The sequence below is a fragment of the Ranitomeya variabilis genome, chromosome 1 (assembly GCF_051348905.1).
Source record: "Ranitomeya variabilis isolate aRanVar5 chromosome 1, aRanVar5.hap1, whole genome shotgun sequence".
Lineage (NCBI taxonomy): Eukaryota > Metazoa > Chordata > Amphibia > Anura > Dendrobatidae > Ranitomeya > Ranitomeya variabilis.
Window position 1 is genome coordinate 914,995,029 of NC_135232.1, and position 16,619 is coordinate 915,011,647.

General features: G+C 42.8%; 1 protein-coding gene across 17 annotated transcripts in view; it reads left to right on the forward strand.

The window, feature by feature from the left end:
- BLTP1 (bridge-like lipid transfer protein family member 1) overlaps positions 1-16,619 on the forward strand; it is a 322,576-nt gene that overhangs the window by 239,131 nt on the left and 66,826 nt on the right. For all 17 annotated transcript variants that reach the window (XM_077279045.1, XM_077279047.1, XM_077279052.1 and 14 more), the window contains 7 exons: positions 168-406; positions 1,970-2,214; positions 3,514-3,619; positions 8,265-8,362; positions 9,318-9,503; positions 11,778-11,946; positions 13,343-13,554. In XM_077279045.1, the coding sequence (XP_077135160.1) occupies positions 168-406; positions 1,970-2,214; positions 3,514-3,619; positions 8,265-8,362; positions 9,318-9,503; positions 11,778-11,946; positions 13,343-13,554 (1,255 nt within the window). The remainder of the gene's footprint in view (positions 1-167; positions 407-1,969; positions 2,215-3,513; positions 3,620-8,264; positions 8,363-9,317; positions 9,504-11,777; positions 11,947-13,342; positions 13,555-16,619) is intronic.

Here is a 16,619-nt window from a genome sequence, read left to right on the forward strand (position 1 = left end):
ACTTTTAACAACCTCACTTATTTTTCACTCTTATAATAGTCATCTCCTGATGAAGCTCTAAGTGCAGCTTCAGCTTCTCACTCTGTAACGCCAAGCTTCCACCAAAAATTGAGGTGCATGTGTTGGTATTGTACGCTAACAGATCTTTATTACTATCTCTTTTACAGAGTGCCCCCAGCAAAGGAGGATGTGGCCACTCCCTTACTCTCTGAAAAGACCCCCACAAGTGTCAACCAAACTCCTATAGAAACCAATGTGTTTCCTCAGCTCCCAGAGGGCTTGGAGAAGAAGCCCATTGTCTTGAAGTTCAGTGCTATGCTGGATGGCATTGCCATTGGAGCTGCACTCTTACCGTCTCTTAAAGCAGAGTACAAAATGGGAAGAATGAGAAGTCATGGAATGACAGGTACAAATCTGAGGACAATCTTTTCCATTTTAGAGTGATCCTTTGTGTTTATTCTGTCTTCATAAACTATGTAGAACACTTTATAATGAAAAATTGCTCCTCTTTTGTAATATTGAAAACTATTTTTGTAGACATGTACATCATGTATCTAAGACTAGCATGAAAATGCCTTTTTTGCATGTTAATATGCCATAGAGATTTAGCACTAGTGTCCCAGGATGGCAATTGACTGCAAATTCTGCATGTACAAAGTTATATACGGTACTCAAATCCATTAAAATGGTTGCCCTATACTAATAATCTATATTTTATTTATCATTTATTTTATATATTTTAGTTTTTTGTTTTTTTTCTTCCTATGACGTTATGTTTGAGAGGAGTTTCAAACGAGATGTCACAGGGGATTGCCCCTGCAGTCAATTCTCTGCAGCTCTTCATACCCCCTACTGAAATAGGATGTCATCAGGGAGCGGTCATTTACCACAGCTTCTGTCACCACTCACTGTCCCTTATTGATGACCTGTTTCAGGGGTGGTGATGGAGCTGCCGCTTTTTCCCTCAAATGAATTGTCACTGGGGGGGCAGGGATAGAATCAGTGTGAGTGACAGTAGTGCCGGTGTCTGATAACAATTCATTTCAGAGTGGTAGCAGTAGCTGTGAGATGGCACTCACAGTGCTTCCATCACCGCCCCCTGACAACAATTCTTTTGAGGCTGGTCACGGAAACGGGGGGATCGTGATGCTGCCACTCACATTGCAATTGTCACCTCCTCCTGAAGACTATTAATTTCAAGGAAAGAGGAGGTGGTGTCAAAAGCTGGGACTGGGAAAGTACCGACTAAAGTGTGGCATCGGTTTCTGAAGATGTGGGTGGCATGGACACTAGCTGTAGTAAGTGACCGTATCACCACCCATGATTACATCCTGTTTAAGGGGGGTGATATAAGCTGCAGAGAGGAGACTGCAGGGCAATCCTCTTGTGACTTCCCGTTTGAGATTCCTCTCAAGCGAAACGTCACATGAAGTACGGCAAAAAAACAGATATAGGTATTAGCGGTATAGTGAGAGTGATGGGGGAAAAAACTCCACTCCATTAAATCAGTTTTGATATTTGGCAATTGACACTCCAGAAATTGCATGAGAAGATCCTCTTTTAGTGGACTAAGGGCATGTACACATGACATCTTTTCAGGTGGGTCTGTGTTGAAACCTTTGTAAAAAAAAGTATTTTACAAATGCTCAGAAGATTGAACATATGCATTTTCTATGTCAAAATGAGGTGCTGTTTATACTTCAGTCTTTTTATCGTCTTTTAACTGCTTTTAAGAGATCCAAAGAGGTTAAAAGAAGTGACCTGGCCATTCTTTAGGGGCTTCTGCTTGGAAGACTCTTGTCATGTTTTGTAGCATTTTAAAAGGCCCGCAAAAATCCTTGCCCTATCCTGAAGAGGGTTCCACTTACAAAAAACTTGGCCGGTTCCCCCGCATTTAACAAATGTCGTGTACATATTCACAAACAGTTGGTGCACAAACAATCAAGTATTTCTTGCTTTTTTGTTGCAGGTGCCCAGACAAGGTTTACATTTGAGCTGCCAAATCACAGATTACGTTTCACATCGAAGGTATCCCCTACCGACATGTCTACAATTCCCCCATCAGCGAGTCTTAATCTTCCTCCGGTCACAATGCATGGTAAATACATCATGGAAGAACATGACAATTATTCCGATCAGGCGTGGAGTGTGGATGACCTGCCTGCCAAGCAGGGCTATTATCTACAAGGAAACTACTTGCGTTGTGTTGCTGAGGTGAGAAGTATACTTGTTATTCTGTATTTTCCAGTGATAAGACTGTAAGGGTACCTTTACACAGTGCAATTTTGATCGCTACGACGGCACGATTCGTGACGTTGCAGCGTCGTATAAGTATCGCTCCAGCGTCGTAGACTGCGGTCACACGTTGCAATACACAGCGCTGGAGCGATAATTTCATGACGTATTTGCGATGTAGAAGCCGTTGGTTACTGTGCGCACATCGTATACAACCTGTGTCACACGATGCAATCATGCCGCCACAGCGGGACACTAGACGACGAAAGAAAGTTTCAAACGATCTGCTACGACGTACGATTCTCAGCGGGGATCCGGATCGCAGTAGCGTGTCAGACACAACGATATCGTAAATGCATCGCTGGAACGTCACAAATCGTGCCGTCGTAGCGATCAAAATTGCACTGTGTAAAGGTACCTTTAAGGAATGCTAGGCCTTGGTTTCATTTCACAAGCTGCATGGGTCTGCTTACCAGCGGGAACAGATAACATTGTGTCTGTGGTACAGTTATCGAGGTTGTAAAGATTGTAAGTGCAAATAGGAGCCAGTGCCTGGGGAATCACAGACTCCATTATGGTAAAGCCGAAATCCAGCAGTGGTGCCGCACCCACCGAAGGTCAGATGCGGTCTGTTTCAGTCTTAGCCAGAGTCGCCTGTGCTGTACCGGAGTCTCTAAACTCTACACTTTGAACGGAGCTGTGCTGTTCAGCCTTAGTCCACTGTTTACATCCAATCAGAACCAAGCTGATTGGTGGAGGTTCCTGGTGTCGGACCCCCACAGATCCGATATTTTTCTGAGGATAGTTCATCAACATTTATATCAGCTTGAACAACCCCTTTCATGATATTTAGCACCTTTATTCCTAACAGCTACTTCCTTTCCTATCATATATATGATATTTAGCACTTTTATTCCTAACAGCTACTGCCTTTCCTGTCAATTTTGGCAGAAAGATCTTTAGTGTTATGTAAAAAGCATACAACTATTGAATGTATTATTATGAGGGAAATTGAAATTGTTGAATATTAAAAAGAAGTTGAAAGGTGGGGAGGGTGAATGTTAGTTCTGGGTGGGAAGGGGAGAACTGTATGGTGATTTTTTGAATGTCATTAAATAATTGGATTATATAGGCGCTATTCCTGTATATGTACTGTGTGGCGACATGTAAAATAATTATTATTCTGTAAACTGTTATTTGGGTTTCAATAAAAGTTTATTGATAAAAAAAAAAAATAGAAGCTGAAAAATATTAATAACCGGTATATCTCAATGACAGGTTGGATCATTTGAACACAATCTTACTACTGATCTACTGAACCACCTGGTATTTGTGCAAAAAGTCTTCATGAAAGAAGTGAATGAAGTCATACAGAAAGTGTCAGGTTTGTGGGTGACTACTGTGTGAAGAATGCAGATCTGCTCCTTTAGCTTCTATTTCTTCTTATGTTCTCATTGAATGCATACGATTGTCAGCTGTGGTAACACCTCAGAACTTCTTAGAAATGTTGAGGCTCATTATAAAGTATTGATTTTAATAAATGTTCTGAATTTAGCAGAGGGCAGCCCCGACACTGCAGTGAGGCAGACTCCTCATACATTGGGCAGGTTTCTGACCATTATGTGGCTTGTAAGACTTCTTTATTGTTTGCCATTTATCACTTTTCATATTGGGTTCTGGGATAATTTTAGGCTCAGACCTCTACCAAAGAACAATTTAGAAGATGACGTTAACCTCACCATTGTTTTACTAGTTGTCTTATGTGTATTTTCATTTGTGTAAAACTCTATGCAACGTGGATAGATTTAATAACCTGCTAGAAGTGATCAGCCCAATTCATCATAATTTATAATGTAGCTGAGGTGCCTTGACGAAATTCCCAGTTTGATACAAGTTAAAAAAATAAAGCAGCTCATCACATGTTAGGCTACTTTCACACTAGCGTTGTGCACTGCACGTCGCTATGCGTCGTTTTGTAGGAAAAACGAATACTGCAAAAGTGCTTGCAGGATGCGTTTTTTCTCCATTGACTTGCATTAGCAACGCAGTGCAACGCATTGCCACACATCGCAACCGTCGTGCGACGGTTGCGTCGGACCGTCGCCACCAAAAAACGTTGCATGTAACGTTTTTTGGTGCGTCGTGTCCAGCATTTCCGACTGCGCATGCGCGGCCGGAACTCCGCCCCCACCTCCCCGCACCTCACAATGGGGCAGCGGATGCGTTGAAAAACAGCATCCGCTGCCCCCGTTGTGCGGCGCTTGCACAGTATGTGTCGGTGCGCCGCAACATCGCATTGCGACTTGCAGTGCACGACGCTAATGTGAAAGTAGCCTAACATGTTGTTAGAGCAGCACAGACTTATGTTTCTTCCTTTGGATTAATAATATTCAATGTTTTCTATGATTATTTTACATATTATACATACTTTTAATCACTTAGGCGATGTGCACACGTTCAGGAATTTTCACGTTTTTTTCTTGTTTTTTCGCTATAAAAACATGATAAAACCATGAAAAAAACGCATACATTAAGCATCCTATTATTAGAATGCATTCCGCATTTTTTGTGCACATGCTGTGTTTTTTTCCGCGACGGAATCGCATTCCGGGAAAAAAACACAGCATGTTCATTCTTTGTGCGGAATCGCGGGGATTCCGCACAAATAGGACTGCATTGATCCTCTCACTTTCCGCATGGGGCTATGCCCACCATGCGGGAAGTAAGCGGATCATGTGCGGTTGGTACCCAGGGTGGAGGAGAGAAGACTCTCCTCCAGGCCCTGGGAACCATATAATTGTTATAAAAAAAAAAAAAAAAAAAAAAAAAAGAATTAAAATAAAAAATCATGATATTCTCACCTTCCGGCGTCCCTCGCAGCGTTCCCACTCCTCGCGATGCTCCCGTTCCCAGGGATGCTTTGCGGCAATGACCTATGATGAAGTAGCGGTCTCGTGAGACCGCTACGTCATCTGGGGTCATTGCCGCTAGGCATTATTGGGAAAACGAGCATCGCGAGGAGTGGGAACGCTGCGAGGGACGCCGGAAGGTAAGAATATCATGATTTTTTTATTATTTTTAACATTAGATCTTTTTACTATTGATGCTGCATAGGCAGCATCAATAGTAAAAAGTTGGTCACACTTGTCAAACACTATGTTTGACAAGTGTGACCAACCTGTCAATCAATTTTCCAAGCGATGCTACAGATCGCTTGGAAAGCGCTAGCATTCTGCAAACTAATTATGCTTGTAAAGTGCTAGTGTTAGCGGGAAAACGCATGCCAATTCCGCATGCGATATACCCGCGGCAGGAGTTGCGGAATTGCCGCAGAAATTTCCTCGGCAATTCCGGACGTGTGCGCATAGCCTCAAAGTATTCTATGTACTGTGTATCATCACACACTGCTTTATCTTACATTGTGTACACCTGGTTCTGCAAATAAATGCTATATGAATATAATGAAAAGTTGCACAGTTTTCCCAATAGCTTTTCAGATCACTGGTTGCAGCCATTCACTAGTCTATCTTGGTTATGTTTAGCCCATTAGTGAATGGGAAAACTCAATAGGAATTTTCTAGTAGCCATAAACCCCCTTCTGAACATTGCAAGAGAAAGGATTGAATAAAAAAAAAAAAATTTACACAGTTGGTCACTTATAGGAACCTGTCAGAAAATCAACCATCCTAAGCCATCTACCGTATACACTCGAGAATAAGCCGACCCAAGTATAAGCCGAGGCACCTAATTTTGCCACGGAAAACTGGGGAAGCTTATTGATTCGAGTATAAGCCGGGTCTTCATTGTCCCCTCATCCCTGTCCTGCTATGCGTGGCTCCCCCTTCCCTGTCCTGGTATGAATGCCTCCCCCATCCCTGTCCCTGTCTGCATGCCTCCCCTGTCCTTGTCATTGTATGCTTGTCTCCCCCTTCCCTGTCCTGATATGAATGCCTCCCCATCCCTTCCCCTGTCTGCATGCCCCCCCATTCCTTCCCTGTATGCATGCCTCCCCCGTTCAGTCCCTGTATGCATGCCTCCCCCGTTCAGTCCCTGTATGCATGCCCCCCCCCCCCTTCAGTCCCTGTATGCATGCCCCCCCCTTTCAATCCTTGCATGCATGCCTCCCCCGTTCAGTCACTGTATGCATGTCTCCCCCTTCCCTGCCCGGGTATGAATGCCTCCCCCGTTCCTTCCCTGTATGCATGCCTCCTCCTTTCAGTCCCTGTATGCATGCCTACTTCTTCCCTGTCCTGGTATGAATGCCTCCCCATCCCTGCCCGTCTCCATGTCTCCCCCGTTTAGTCCCTGTATGTATGCCTCCCCCGTTTAGTCCCTGTATGTATGCCTCCCCCGTTCAGTCCCTGTATGCATGCCTCCCCCATTCTGTCCTGGTATGAATGCCTCCCCATCCCTGCCCGTCTCCATGTCTCCCCCGTTTAGTCCCTATATGTATGCCTCTCCCGTTTAGTCCCTGTATGTATGCCTCCCCCGTTCAGTCCCTGTATGTATGCCTCCCCCGTTCAGTCCCTGTATGCATGCCTCCCCCATTCTGTCCTGGTATGAATGCCTTCCAGTTCCTTCCATGTATGCATGCCTCCCCCGTTCAGTCCCTGTCCGCATGCCTCCCCCTCTCTGTCCTGGTATAAATGCCTCCCAGTTCCTTCCATGTATGCATGCCTCCTTATTCCCTATCCCTGTGTGCATGTTTCCTATTGAAAAAACAAAACAAAAAGCATCATTCCCCCCTACCTGCGCGCTCTCGGTGCTGGCACTGCATCTTGTTCCGGCCACCGGCGCCTGCTTGCAGCTCTTCCTGTGCTCAGCGGTCTCGTCGTACCACTCATTAAGGTGAAGAATATTCGCTCCACCCCTATGGGAGTGGAGACGCATCCATATTAATCACGTTAATGAGCGGTACCACGTGACCGCTGAGCACAGGAAAAGCTGCAGGCAGGCGCTGGAGGCCGGAACGAGATGCAGTGCCAGCACCGAGGGCGCGCAGGTAGGTGAGTATGATGTGTGCGCCGGCTCCTGGCACCCGCTGCTCCGCTGACCACCCTTCCCCGCCGGTTTTCTGTACCGTGACTCGAGAATGAGCCGAGGAGGGACGTTTTCAGCATAAAAAAATGTGCAGAAAAACTCGGCTTATACACGAGTATATACTGTATATAGGCATGCAGGTCATGGAATATTGACCAATAGATCAATACCTTAATATCTGAGATCCGATGACAGATCTTCCCGAGAGTCTGCCTCCAGAGCTTATTTTAATTCTTAGTGATCCCTCATGAAATCTTGGGCGTGTACAGATGCTCTTCTATTGACATTAACTTCAACTTTCTTCTGCTTAGGATTTGCCCAGCCCCTTTCAGGAAGACCTATGTCCCACTGAGAGATTTTAACATCTCATTTATACTCAAATGTCGATTTCTTTGTGTATAAGTCATCAGATCTCAGATATCAAGGTAGTTTATTCAACATATGACCACAAATGCCCATATAGATGTGTTAGGAGGATAGACCCCGGGCTCTGCTGCTGCTGGAGCTTTTCCTTCAGTTATAAGAATTTGCTTTTGTGCTGTAGATCAGAAAGGAGGAAGACTCTGCTAGCTTACAGCATTGCATACCTAGGTCGAATTCATAGCTCTCTGCCAGTCTGCGTTGTAGGTAAAAATATGTGATGTGCCAGTTTTCAATAAATGGAGGATAATTTTGTCATATCTTCAAAGTCAGTAACACAATTAGAACACTCCTTTAAAATTCTTGTTCTTGGCCCTGAATGTTTAAAAATCTGTCACAAGCTGTACGCCCATAGGGTCATCACACGACCAGGATGGGAGGAAACAATGACAGTTCCTAATGAATAACCACAAGCTCTATGCAATTGCTACAGAAAGTTCGGTATACTGTAAAATTGTATTACTTTTCATTTTAAAAATAAGCGCTCTTATTTTCTGAAACTACTGTACCCTATGAGAACCATGGTTTGGTGTTAGCAGCCCACTCACATGACCTGAACATATTTTTAGGTGGAGAACAGCCAATTCCTCTCTGGAATGAACATGATGGTGCCACAGATGGAGATAAACCAAAAATCTTGCTTTATTCCCTCAACTTGCGATTTAAGGTATATATTTGCAAGATTTTATGTCATTTATTTACTATATGCCCCCAAAATGATTTGAAGTCGTGACCACGTGTTGTCTCTGAAGCCAATCCGCTGTCATCACTATCCCGCTCATGATTTGCAATGGTGCCCGAGTCTCGAGTTCAGGTACCATCCAGCGGGTCTGCATCCACTGCAGACTCTTATATGTGCTCTTTACTAAAGGATCTATGTAGGAACAAATGCTATTTCTAGTTTAGGTACCCCTGCAAAACCAGCAATAGTAATGATTTAGAGTGCTTCCCTTATAGAATACTGTGCTCAGTCTATCTCTGACAAAGCAAATTATGCCTGTTCATCACACGCTAAAAGGTTAAGGTGTCACTTTAATTTCAGGTGACTTTTCAGAATTAGATGTCACATTTGTCTGTACATGAGAAATAATAGTATTTCTGGCCATTATGTGACTTGTGTACGGCACCTTTTATCCATTTTCAGCCTTGCAGGTTGTAGGCACTAGAAGCTGCAGCAGCTTCTCTTTTTCCATCCTTGTATCTGCCAGCTCCTTTCTCAATACACTTCTGTGGGCCGCTGCAGTAATTTGATCTATCAATTAACAGTTAATTTGAAGAAAGAATTCTATCTAATTATTATCATATTTTTAAATCTCGGCTGTCTTTTCCAACCACTAGATAGAAGATCTGAAGGTGTCTCTGATTGAAGTCAATAGGAGCCACATATATATATATATATATATATATATATATATATATATATATATATATATAGACTGGTCCCCTAGTCATCCCCCATTGATGTAGAAAAACAATATTGATGCTCCATAGTACAGACAGTGTTATGAGAAAAATATCTTGTAATTCATGCTTTGTATTTTTTTGTAACATGTCATCTAGATTCCCACCAATTCACACTGACGGGTATTTGAGTCATATTTCATCTATATTTTATATTTCAGGGCATTCAAGTGACAGCTACCACGCCATCCATGAGAGCAGTCAGATTTGAGACTGGGCTAATAGAACTGGAGTTGTCAAATCGGATTCAGACAAAGGCCATGCCTGGAAGCAGCAGCTATCTGAAGCTTTTTGGGAAATGTCAGGTTGATTTGAACTTGGCCCTTGGACAAATTGTGAAGCATCAGGTTAACTTCTTTATTTTTTTCCTAGAAGCATAGGTCACATTGTGAGTTTTTTTGTATTTTATAAGAATTTGATTAGTATCACAGATATATTTGCTTGTTTATATTTAGAGCATACAATTTTACAATATTGTTGTCATTATTGTGTTCTACTTGTTTATGTAACCCTTTCCATTGATCTTGTGAGTGAATAAACATGATCCCTGCTCATTTATTTTAAATTATGTTTATGCTGAAATGACATTCTTTCCACTTGTGGATTATGGCCCCAACAGTACGCACTGGAATCTTCAGTAGTTTAGAAATTCTTCTGCAACCAATGCCATCAGTATATTTTGCAACAATAAGGTTGCAAAGGTCTTGAGACAGCTCACTGGTTTACCCATCATGTAATAATCATCTGATATTATGTTTGATAAGAGTTAGGAATGCTTTCTAATTACTGATAGATTTCAGCTGGTGTCATGATTTTTCATCATTTTTGCACCTCTTTTTCTTTTTGTTCAATACTTTTTCCCTGTATCATTTCTCATTATTACACGTAACTTATTTTATGGACTTTCATGGTTTGATTTCTTTACCTGTGTGGATTGGATGGGATGTTACTGACATCTGGTGAGAATTTCATGTCAATAGCACCTTTATAAATATATTTACTTAGAAAATTGGTAACTTGTTCAATACTTATTTCACCCGCTGTATATAATGTTTTAGCTTCTATAAACTTCTGGGTCTTGAGAATACAAATGATCACCCAAAATACTGTGGGGAAGCGTTCAGATTATCAGGTAGAATCACCTGTGCTCCTGCATGAATCTGGCAACAGCAACCTCGAAATTCTTAGGCTATGTGCACACTTTGCGGCGTCCCTCTGCGGGTTCTCCCACAGCGGATTTGATAAATCTGCAGGGCAAAACTGCTGCGGTTATCCCTGCAGATTTATCGCGGTTTGTTTTGCGGTTTCCGCTGCGGGTTTACTCCTATACTATTGATGCTGCATATGCAGCAATATGCAGCATCAATAGTAATGTTAAAAATAATAAAAAAAATGGTTATATACTCACCCTCTGACGTCCCGATCTCCTCGGCGCTGCACACAGCGGTCTGGTTCCAAAGATGCTGTGCGAGAAGGACCTTCGTGACGTCACAGTCATGTGAGCGCGACGTCACGGTCATGTGACCGCAACGTCACCGCAGGTCCTGCTCGCACTGCGACCGGACGGCCGCGTGCAGCGCTGAGAGGTGAGTATATCATTATTTTTTATTTTAATTCTTTTTTTTTTACACAAATATGGTTCCCAGGGCCTGGAGGAGAGTCTCCTCTCCTCCACCCCGGGTACCATCTGCACATTATCCGCTTACTTCCCGCATCGTGGGCACAGCCCCATGCGGGAAGTAAGCGGATCAATGCATTCCTATGTGTGCAGAATCGCAGCGATTCTGCACAAAGAAGTGACATGCTGCTTAATGTAAACCGCTGCGTTTCTGCGCAGTTTTTCCCGCAGCATGTGCACAGCGGATTGCGGTTTCCATAGCGTTTACATGTAAATGTAAACGCTATGGAAACTGCTGCGGACCCGCAGCTGCAGAAACGCTGCGGATCCGCGGTAAAACCCGCAAAGTGTGAACATGGCCTTAAGGTTTCATGAACAGCTGTCTGCACTTCTACGTGCTGAGCACTTCTGAAAAATGCTTTCAATGTTTAGTTACACTTTAAAGGGACTGTCCACTGAGGGATAATTTTTTCTTTTAATTTAAAAAGTAATTAATTGTTTAAATGATTTTTCATAGATAGTTAGTACATGTGAAAATAAGAAACTTTGTAATATTTATTAGAAAAATCCACACCTTTCTGTTTCTGAGCTGATCATTCTCAAAATTCTCAATTGACAGATAAAATGCAGCATCTTTAATGTGATCAGTGAATATAGATCAACTGAGAGGAGCTAAAAAAAACAGATAAAAAAGATACAAATTTTCCCAGCAGAACAAACTGATGGATTTTCAGATGCTTATTCTGCAGGCTACAATGGACAGTGCAACACAGAGGCTGTAGAAGGAACATGGCCATTGTTCTCGGCAGCACACGTGCTGTTTACACATGGGCACTAACTATGTGCAGGGATACGTGTAGCTCTATATAATAACTGACCTAGCTCTGATCTAGGCTCATATTACACCGCTGATGTGATGGGTTGCACTGCGTGTGGTTTTCTTTGATTTTACTATAATATTTCCTACCTTTATTTGCATTTTTCTTTGCTGTGACCTGTACAGGTTTATGAAGAGGCTGGATCCGATTTTCATCAAGTTGCGTATTTTAAAACTCGTATTGGCTTGCGTAATGCCTTCCAGGAGGAGATCAGTGGCTCAATAGGCAGAGAAGCAGTTCTTATCACCCTAAGTAGGCCTATCGTCTATGCACAGCCCGTCGCCTTTGACAGAGGTATTAACCTAATATTTTACCCCACCTTTATTTCACTGCTTACATTAAGTTGTCACTTTTTAGCAATGCCCAAGTATCTCTGTGGTACTAAAGCAAAAGCACAAAAATTTGGATTTAGATTTACATTTTTATTTTTTATTTTTTTTTATATAATTCTTCAATTGTACATGATTAGGAGGCCTTTACATTACAATATTGGTTAAAACCTATATCCTCCATCCTTACAGTGCCCACTGATCTGACAGCTGCATGTAACCATTACATGGCCTCCCTCACCTTTTTTTGAAGCGATCCCTTCCGGATAACACCCTTAGTTTAACCAAGCATATTCTTCTTGTATTAAGAAAATGTACGCACCTTTGTAATGTACTTAATTTTAGTCCATTACCTTTTTCAAGATCTTTGTTAGTTGTAAATTATTGAAAATGCTCATGTTTCCACCCAGTGACCGACCTTTCTCCTTTCTATGTCTTGTTGTGCCTACATATGTGATTCTTCAGAATTTCTGTTAGTCTATGCCTGATGAAGAGACCTGAGTAGTCTTGAAAGCTTGCAATTTGTTACCATCTTTTCAGTTAGCCATTGAGGGTATGTGCACATGATCAGTAATCGCTGCAGGTTGGACGCTGGGTACTTGTGCAGCATCCAACCCGCAGCACCCAGACGTTACAGCTTAGTGGATGGGATTTCAAGAAATCCCTTGTCCAGTAAGAGCCCACAGATGCCTGCAGCTCACCCGTGGAGCGTCTTTCCAGACAGCAGCATGGCAATTTCTCTTGCGGAGACACTAGTCTAGAGAAATTTCCCCCATACAATGTATTTGCGGTGAATCCGCACGGTTCAGTGACCTCATGCGGAGGCACCTGTGTTCAGTAGGCGGCAGCGAAGATGTGCTGCATCCAAAACACAACTAGTTCTGGATCGTGGACACCTGGCCTAAAAGGTATCAACCACTGAGGACTCTCCAATCTTAATATTTGTCTTTGTCCAGAACTAATTCTTCTTACATTTTCTGTAAAAAACTGAACTTCACAACAAAATACAGATTGGCAAACCCGTCAGCTAAGCAGAGTCTACCATCCTCTAGGCTGGGCACGCCTGTAACTTGTGCTCATCTGTAATCTGTGTTTTTACAGGTTCTGGTTCAGTTTCGGTTCTTTGTTGCGTCATTTAATAGTAATAAGCAGAGATCTTGAAAATACTTGACTGTTAACACCTCAACTATATTAGAAGTCTGCTGGTTTGTTACACACTATGTGTGTGTGTGTATATATATATATATATATATATATATATATATATATATATATATATATATATATATATATATTTATTTAGAATCCCCTCCGCCCTTTGATGCCAATCTTCATGATGAATTTGTTCTGCTTCTTTTCAGCTGTCCTCTTTTGGCTGAATTACAAGGCAGCATATGATAATTGGAATGAGCAGCGACTGGCACTAAATAAAGATATTCATGTGGCAACTAAAGAAGTGGTGGACATGCTGCCAGGCATTCAACAAACATCTGCTCAGGCTCTGGGAACACTCTTCCTTCAGCTAACAGTTAATGACCTGGGTATATGCTTACCCATCACCAATGCTCCAGCGGTAGGAAAACAAACTAAAATGTGTTTCAGTGCTGGTAAATGTTGCATGTGTATGTGTGATATATAGTAGGGTGCAACAGTATATGGACAGTGACACAATCTAGATAATTTAGTCTCTGGACATCAGTACAATGGATTTAAAGGGGTATTCTGATTTTTTTACTTTATGGCATAACCATAAATGTATAGCAGATATGGGTGCCAACAATGAGAGCTGCTTGTATTTGAAAATCGCGGACCTGACCCACGCATCTTTCAGAGAGGAGGTGGTGTGAATCCTCATTCATATGAGAATTCTGTGCTCTTCTAAACCTACAGCAGAATGCCTTGTGGTCACATTAGTAGAACCCATTTTTACTACACGTTGATGGCATATGCTGTGGAACACTCCTTTTAAAACAAAGCCATCAATATGCGATTGACATGTAGATTTCCAGCTTTATTTCAAGTGTTTTTTTGTGAAAGAATGACATTTACCTCCTGGGAATGATTACATTATTTACATAGTGCCTTCATTTTCACAGGTTCAAAATTAGTTGGACACTTGATTGATAGGTCTCCTGCCATGAACCGCCGCGTTGCCTAAATAATTCATGGCAAGCTAAGGTGATAAAGGAAGGTCGTGGTTGATTCTAAATGTTGAATTTGCATCTGGTAGCTGTTATTGGGAACTCTTAATATGCAGTCCAAAGATCCAAAGACGTGTCAGTGCAAGTGAAGGCAGCCATTACTAGACTGAAAAAGAAGAAAACTATGGCAGAGTGTCACAATAGGACTGGCGAGCAAGCTGGGACCATGGGCACCTTTCTTGGCCCTAGCACTAGGGGGCGCCCTAGCTCGCCCTGATATCTCAGATGACGAGGATGACGGGGCCTCCGCCCTTGACCTGTCTCCTAGCTGCAGCCCTGCGTCTGTCCCCCTCCCCCACCTGGGGAAGAGAGGCGCTAGCGTGTATCTCAGTACACCAAACCGACATACTGGGGAACAAAGACAAGGGTAGAACAAAATTCCACTCACACAAATATACTCTCACAAATAGCAGAGGTATTCACCAGGGTGTGAAGGGCGGGGGAGGAAAATAAGGCAGGTAAGGATGAGGAATTTCCAAGTGTAGGAACCAAGCAACAGTTGCACAATAAACTCCTCCAGCTCTCCAGACACGAGCTCCTCACTCTCCAAGTCTATGTAGCAAGTGCTAACTCAGACAAGGATCTGGCCAGAAGGCCTAGCTTTTATAGGAGAGAGGAGTGGCTAACCGAGCACAGCTGAATGCAGGGATTTCCACATGGCCGATTAACCTTTGCCCTGCTGAAAGAAAACAAACACATTTAACCCTTTCACGACATGTGCCGTACTATTACTGCGCATGTCGTGTCTCCCCCTTTGATGTGGGCTCCGGCGGTGAGCCCACATCAAAGTCGCGACATGTCAGCTGTTTTGTACAGCTGACTCGTGCGCGCAATAGCGGCTGGTGAAATCGCGATTCACCCGCCGCTATTAACCTGTTAAATGCCGCTGTCAAACGCAGACAGCGGCATTTAACCGGCGCTTCCGGCCGGGCTGCCGGAAATGACCTCATCGCCAACCCCTGTCACATGATTGGGGGTCGGCCATGCATCAGGATGGTAACCATAGAGGTCCTTGAGACCTCTATGGTTACTAATGCCGACCTGCTGTGAGCGCCCCCCTGTGGTCGGCGCTCACAGCACACCTGCATTTCTGCTACATAGCAGCGAACATCAGATCGCTGCTATGTAGCAGAGCCGATCGAGTGGTGCCAGCTTCTAGCCTCCCATAAAGGCTATTGAAGCATGGCAAAAGTAAAAAAAAAAATGTTTTTAAAAATATGAAAAAATAAAAAAAATATGGAAGTTTAAATCACCCCCCTTTTGCCCCATCCAAAATAAAACAATAAAAAAACCCACAAATCTACACATATTTGGTATTGCTGCGTTCAGAATCGCCCGATCTATCAATAAAAAAAAAGCATTAACCTGATCGCCAAACAGCGTAGCAAGAATAAAATTCGAAACGCCAGAATTACATTTGTTTGGTCGCCGCGACATTGCATTAAAATGCAATAACGGGCGATCAAAAGAACGTATCTGCACAAAAGTGGTATCATTAAAAACGCCAGCTCGGCACGCAAATAATAAGCCCTCACTCGACCCCAGATCACGAAAAATGGAGACGCTACGGGTATCAGAAAATGGCGCATTGTTTTTTTGTTGTTTTTTTTAGCTAAGTTTGGAATTTTTTTTCACCACTTAGATAAAAAATAACCTAGACATGTTTGGTGTCTATGAACCCGTAATGACCTGGAGAATTATAATATCAGGTCAGTATTAGCATTTAGTGAACCTAGCAAAAAAGCCAAATAAAAAACTAGTGTGGGATTGCACTTTTTTTTGCAATTTCACCACACTTGGAATTTTTTTCCCATTTTCTAGTACAAGACATGGTAAAACCAATGATGACTTTCAAAAGTACAACTCGTCCCGCAAAAAACAAGCCCTCACATGGCCATATTGATGGAAAAATAAAAAAGTTATGGCTCTGGGAAGGAGGGGAGCGAAAAACGAAAACACAAAAAAGAAAAAGGGCCGCGGCATGAAGGGGTTAATACACTGGAGAAGTGCTTCTTTTCCACGGCGAAGCAGGAGCCATCAGACGCTGCGGTCTTCTGGCACTGCTCTGTCGCCTTAATTCAGTGACACAGAGTTGGCAGGGGCCTTATAAGTATCTGAGATGAAGCGGCAGGATGAGTTCTGAAAATATATGGAATTATATGTCCTGTTCAGATACAAAACTGATAGGACCGTGCTTCACAGTACAGATAATGACCAACACATAGAGCAAGAATCATCCCCATAGCTTTGTTATGAAAGAATAGAAATGGAATAATCTTCAGTAGTCTCCTGACCTCAGCCTGACTGACTGTACTATCCACTTACTGAAGACTGCTGCAGAACAGTCCTGGTAAAGCATCATATGGGAGAAAACTCGGTATTCCTTGATGTCCAGGTGCCAAACTTCAGACAGTCATTGACTACAAAGAATTTGCAC